Genomic DNA, 6,276 nt, shown 5'->3' on the forward strand with positions numbered 1-6,276 from the left:
GCTCAAACAGCTGAAAATGTCAAGAGTGTGATGAATCCTAGGGTTAAACACTGTAATGCAACGGAGCTGAGATGTGCGAAAGCTGAGGGAAAAAAACCGGAGCAACTGTTTGCTGAGACTACTTTAGGCGCATAAGAGATAACAGAGCACCATACTAGCTCTGAAGTGACTATTCCCGACGGACCTACTGAGATTCCACCAGTGCGAGTCTATGTTCCTAAGGTTCCCTAACAAATTCCGCCTAAACATCTGATGGATCCTAGGGTTAAGCCCTGTAATGCAATGGAGCTCAGATACGATGTGCGAAAGCTGAGGGAAAAATACCGGAGTAACTGTTTGCTGAGACTACTTTAGGCGCATAAGAGAGAACAGAGCTCCATACTAGCTCTGAAGTGACTATTCCCGACGAACCTACTGAGATTCCACCAGTGTGAGTCTATGTTCCTAAGGTTCCCTAACAAATTCCGCCTAAACATCTGATGGATCCCATTAGTTCAGAGTAGCTGGATGGGTTTAGGAAAATGGTGAGAAGGCTTCCTCAAAAGATCTCATTTGAACATGCTTGGGAGATTCGACCATTGCATATGTTCTTGAAACATTGCAGAGAAACTCGTGAGGATATTAAGGCTCTCTTTACTCAAGCATTGATATATCAGAGCAGATCTGAAGGCTCTTGATATGGGTTTGATTCTAAAACTTCTCTCTTTGGTTTTGGGAATCTGTTATCTATCCTCCGCAATTTTCTCAAAAATCTCTTATATTTCTATCTGTTGTATCTGCAAGAGGGCCAACCAGATTTAAAAAAAGAACGAAAAAATTTTTTTTGAAGAGAAATCCAACTTGGCTGAAGAGAAATCCAGCCCTGGTGGTAATGCCTCTTGCAAACAAAATTTTTGCAATCTGTCTATCTCTTTCTTCTGTTTTGGGGTTTGGGTTTGTTCTCTGAAGTTTCATCTTTGTTTGTTCCTGAGCTATTGGATTGACAGAGAAAACTCACTGAAAAAAACAATTACAAGAGAGAAACACTTGAGAGATTGTGAGGCTTTGGCTATTCATATATGTGCTAATTTTTCTTGTTTAGTTTCTTAATAGAAAGCCATGTCTGATGGGAGCCATGAACAAGATGAAACACCCACTTTTAAGTTTGATAAAATTCAGATGGGGGCCATGATGGCTACACTGATGAAAAAAATGGATAAGAAACTTCAATTTGAAAGAGCTTCCTTAGCTACTGACAATGTTTTGGGTACTTCTTCACAGGTTAGGAAAGCAGCTAGGGAAAAGAGAAAGGGCTAACGACCTGCAGCAGTGGAAGAACATGAGGATCTTTATACCTCTTCTGGCCGTAGTACTGATGATGCCAGATCAGTAAGGGCAACTTCTCAAACTAGGCGCACGGCACACAGAGTTGCTCAAGACAGAGCTGATGACAGCCTTGGCAACCTTAAGCTCAGAATACCATCATTCAGTGGTACAAACGATCCTGGTACCTGGAGTGGGAAAAGAATATGGAACTGGTGTTTGATTGCCAGAATTTTTCAGAGTCTAAGAAAGTGAGACTGGCTGTTACAGAGTTCAATAGATATGCTCTACATTGGTGGGATCAAATTGTTGCAACCAGAAGGAGAACAGGAGAGCCACAAGTGTCTTCATAGTTTGAACTCAAGACTATTATGAACAAACGCTTTGTTCCTGGTCATTACAGTAGGGAGGTTCATCAGAAACTCATGAGAATTACCCAGGGAACAAAAGGTGTAGAAGACTACTACCAAGAGATGGAAATCCTGATGGTGAAAGCTGCTGAAGAGAGTCATGAGGCAACTATGGCACGATTTCTAGCTGGTCTCAACCGTGAAGTTCAAGATAGATTGGGTTGCAGGAATATGTGGATATCTATGAGTTTTTACACAAGGAAATTCTCAATGAGAAGCAGATGAAGAGGAAACCGAATCCTAAAAGCTCTTATGGTAACACCACCAGACCATCCTATGGTAAAGAAGATAAAGTGTTTGTGAAACCAAAAGAAGAACCAAAGGCGTCTGGTCAGGGTGACCAAGGAAAAGCACCGGCCACAAGAAACAAATATGTGAAGTGCTTCAAATGCCATGGTTTTGGTCACTATGCCAGCGAGTGTACTAACATGAAAGTCATGATCTTCCTTGAGAGTGGAGAACTGATCTCTGAGGATGAGAAGGATGAGGTTAGTGAGGAAGAAGTTGTAGGCTATCCAGTGTGTGGAGAGCTTCTGGTCACTAGAAGATCCTTGAAAGTTCAGTCCAAACCAGAGGAGCATGATCAAAGAGAGAATCTCTTCCATACTCGTTGCATTGCTTATGATAAGGTTTTCAGCCTGATTATAGATGGTGGAAGTTGTTCTAATGTGGCTAGTGAATCTCTTGTGGCAAAGCTTGGTCTAAAAACTGGAAAACATCCAAGACCTTATTTGCTTCAGTGGCTGAATGAAGATTGCGAGTTGAAGGTCACAGACCAAGTTATGGTTCATATAACCATTGGGAGATACCAAGATGAGATAGTTTGTGATGTTCTGCCTATGGACTCTAGCCATTTTCTCCTTGGAAGGCCTTGGCAGTATGATAAGAAAGCCATTCATGATGGGTTCACAAATCGTCATTCTTTCACCCATAGAGATAAGAAGATTGTTCTAGCTCCCTTATCACCTCAGGAGGTTCATCAAGACCAAGTTCAACTCCAGCTCAGAAGACAAGAAGCTATAGAGAAAGAAAAATCACATGATGGAAAGAAAGACAAGGAGATTCACCTCATGGCCAAAAACAGTGAGGTTAAGAAAGCTATGTATCTCCAACAGTCTATGCTTTTGTTTGTCTTTAAAGGTGCACTAATGATTTCTTCTGAGGTGCGCTAATGACTTCCAACAGGGACAAAAAACGATCTCCTCATAAGGGATTCATCAAGTGGTATCAGAGCAGATCTGAAGGCTCTTGATATGGGTTTAATTCTAAAACTTCTCTCTTTGGTTTTGGGAATCTGTTATCTATTCTCTGCAATTTTCTCTGCAGTTTTCTCAAAAATCTCTTATATTTCTATATGTTGTATCTGCAAGAGGGCCAACCAGATTTAAAAAAAGAACGAAAAAAAATTGAAGAGAAATCCAACTTGCTGAAGAGAAATCCCGCCGGCTGAAGAGAAATTCCGCCGGCTGAAGAGAAATCCAGCTCTGGTGGTAATGCCTCTTGCAAACAAAAATTTTACAATCTGTCTATCTCTTTCTTCTGTTTTGGGGTTGGGTTTTGTTCTCTGAATTTTCATCTTTGTTTGTTGCTGAGCTATTGGATTCACAGAGAAAACTCACTGAAAAAAACAATTACAAGAGAGAAACACTTGAGAGATTGTGAGGCTTTGGCTATTCATATATGTGCAAATATTTCTTGTTTAGTTTCTTAACAGAAAGCCATGTCTGATGGGAGCCATGACCAAGATGAAATACCCACTTTTAAGTTTGATAAAATTCAGATGGAGGCCATGATGGCTACACTGATGAAAAAAATGGATAAGAAACTTCAATTTGAAAGAGCTTCCATTGCTACTGACAATGTTTTGGGTACTTCTTCACAGGCTAGGAAAGCAGCTAGGGAAAAAAGAAAGGGCAAGCGACCTGCAGCAGTGGAAGAACATGAGGATCTTTATACCTCTTCTGGCCGTAGTACTGATGATGCCAGATCAGTAAGGGCAGCTTCTCAAACTAGGCGCACGGCACACAGAGTTGCTGAAGACAGAGATGACGACAGCCTTGGCAACGTTAAGCTCAGAATACCATCTTTCAGTGGTACAAACGATCCTGGTGCGTATCTGGAGTGGGAAAAGAATATGGAACTGGTGTTTGATTGCCAGAATTTTTCAGAGTCTAAGAAAGTGAGACTGGCTGTTACAGAGTTCAATAGATATGCTCTAAATTGGTGGGATCAAATTGTTACAACCAGAAGGAGAGCAGGACAGCCACAAGTGTCTTCATGGTTTGAACTCAAAACTATTATGAACAAACGCTTTGTTCCTGGTCATTACAGTAGGGAGGTTCATCAGAAACTCAGGAGACTTACTCAGGAAACAAAAGGTGTAGAAGACTACTACCAAGAGATGGAAATCCTGATGATGAAAGCTGCTGAAGAGAGTCATGAGGCAACTATGGCACGATTTCTAGCTGGTCTCAACCGTGAAGTTCAAGATAGATTGGGGTTGCAGGAATATGTGGATATCTATGAGCTTTTACACAAGGAAATTCTCATTGAGAAGCAGATGAAGAGGAAACCGAATCCTAAAAGCTCTTATGGTAACCCCACCAATCCATCCTATGGTAAAGAGGATAAAGTGTTTGTGAAACCAAAAGAAGAACCAAAGGCGTCTGGTCAGGGTGGCCAAGGAAAAGCACCGGCAAAAATAAACAAAGATGTGAAGTGCTTCAAATGCCATGGTTTGGTCACTATGCCAGCGAGTGTACTAACATGAAAGTCATAATCTTCCTTGAGAGTGGTGAACTGATCTCTGAGGATGAGAAGGATGAGGTTAGTGAGGAAGAAGTTGTAGACTAACCAGTGTGTGGGGAGCTTCTGGTCACTAGAAGATCCTTGAAAGTTCAGTCCAAACCAGAGGAGCATGATCAAAGAGAGAATCTCTTCCACACTCGTTGCATTGTTTATGATAAAGTTTGCAGCCTGATTATAGATGGTGGAAGTTGTGCTAATGTGGCTAGTGAATCTCTTGTGGCAAAGCTTGGTCTAAAAACTGGAAAACATCCAAGACCTTATTTGCTTCAGTGGCTGAATGAAGATGGCGAGTTGAAGGTCACATACTAAGTTATGGTTCCTATAACCATTGGGAGATACCAAGATGAGATAGTTTGTGATGTTCTGCCTATGGACTCTAGCCATTTTCTCCTTGGAAGGCCTTGGCAGTATGATAAGAAAGCCATTCATGATGGGTTCACAAATCGTCATTCTTTCACCCATAGAGATAAGAAGATTGTTCTAGCTCCCTTATCACCTCAGGAGGTTCATCAAGACCAAGTTCAACTCAAGCTCAGAAGACAAGAAGCTATAGAGAAAGAAAAATCACATGATGGAAAGAAAGACAAGGAGATTCACCTCATGGCCAAAAACAATGAGGTTAAGAAAGCTATGTATCTCCAACAGTCTATACTTTTGTTTGTCTTTAAAGATGCACCAATGACTTCTTCTGAGTATGAACCGGTGCTACTGAGTGAGTTTAAGTTTCTTTTGAAGAAATTTTCTGATGCATTTCCAGAAGAGAGCCCCAATGGACTGCCACCAATTAGAGGGATTGAACACCATATAGATCTTGTTCCTGGGGCTTATCTTCCCAATCGGCCAGCTTATAGAATCAACCCTGAAGAGACTAAGGAACTGCAGACACAGGTTGATGAGTTGATGGAGAAAGGCCACATCAGAGAAAGCATGAGTCCATGTGCAGTTCCAGTACTCTTGGTGCCAAAGAAAGATGGAAGTTGGCGCATGTGTGTAGACTGCAGAGCCATCAACAATATCACTGTAAAGTACAGACATCCTATCCCTAGACTTGATGACATGTTAGATGAATTGCATGGTTCATGTGTGTTCTCTAAGGTTGATTTAAAAAGTGGATATCATCAGATTAGGATGAAAGAGGGAGATGAGTGGAAAATTATTTTTAAAACCAAACATGGGTTATATGAGTGGCTTGTTATGCCATTTGGTCTCACAAATGCACCTAGTACATTCATGAGATTGATGAATCACGTCCTAAGAGCATTCATAGGCCACTTTGTTGTAGTTTACTTTGATGACATTTTGATCTACATCAAAAGTTTGAATGAGCATGTGTGTAACACCCCCGAACCGTTTTAGACATCGGTCAGTCAGCCGGGCAACAATCAAACAAGAACATGCCCGAACGACCTTCCTCTGCCAAGTCCGAAAGTGTTACGACGGGTTGAGAATAGACTTTCCAAGTCACAAACATAATTCTGTAACCCAGAATATCCATTCAAAACTCGTTTCCTCTAATCTTCGGCCTAAGGCTTTGCAACCCGTACTAAATCATAGAGTTGTGTTAGGTTGGACTAACCTAATATCAGATTCAACACGTCACGAATATAAAACATACTTTATTCCATATATATAAAACATGAAGTTCACAAGCCCAAAATATTATACATATGGTCCATGGACGCAGTCGAAAGTAAACATACATTTATATATCTTGAAAACGAGTCTATAGCAAAAGATGTCCAATCTACACCAGCTC

The 6,276-nt window shown here is 41.0% G+C and overlaps 1 protein-coding gene across 1 annotated transcript; it reads left to right on the forward strand.

Moving 5' to 3' along the window:
• The first annotated feature begins 1,673 nt into the window (after positions 1–1,673).
• On the forward strand, positions 1,674–5,876 carry LOC106330682. The gene is made up of 3 exons (XM_013769114.1): positions 1,674–1,817; positions 1,880–2,753; positions 5,062–5,876. The coding sequence occupies exons 1-3, from the start codon at positions 1,674–1,676 to the stop codon at positions 5,874–5,876; spliced, it is 1,833 nt and encodes a 610-aa protein (XP_013624568.1).
• Positions 5,877–6,276: the final 400 nt, after the last annotated feature.

The sequence above is a fragment of the Brassica oleracea genome, chromosome C3 (genome assembly GCF_000695525.1).
Source record: "Brassica oleracea var. oleracea cultivar TO1000 chromosome C3, BOL, whole genome shotgun sequence".
Lineage (NCBI taxonomy): Eukaryota > Viridiplantae > Streptophyta > Magnoliopsida > Brassicales > Brassicaceae > Brassica > Brassica oleracea.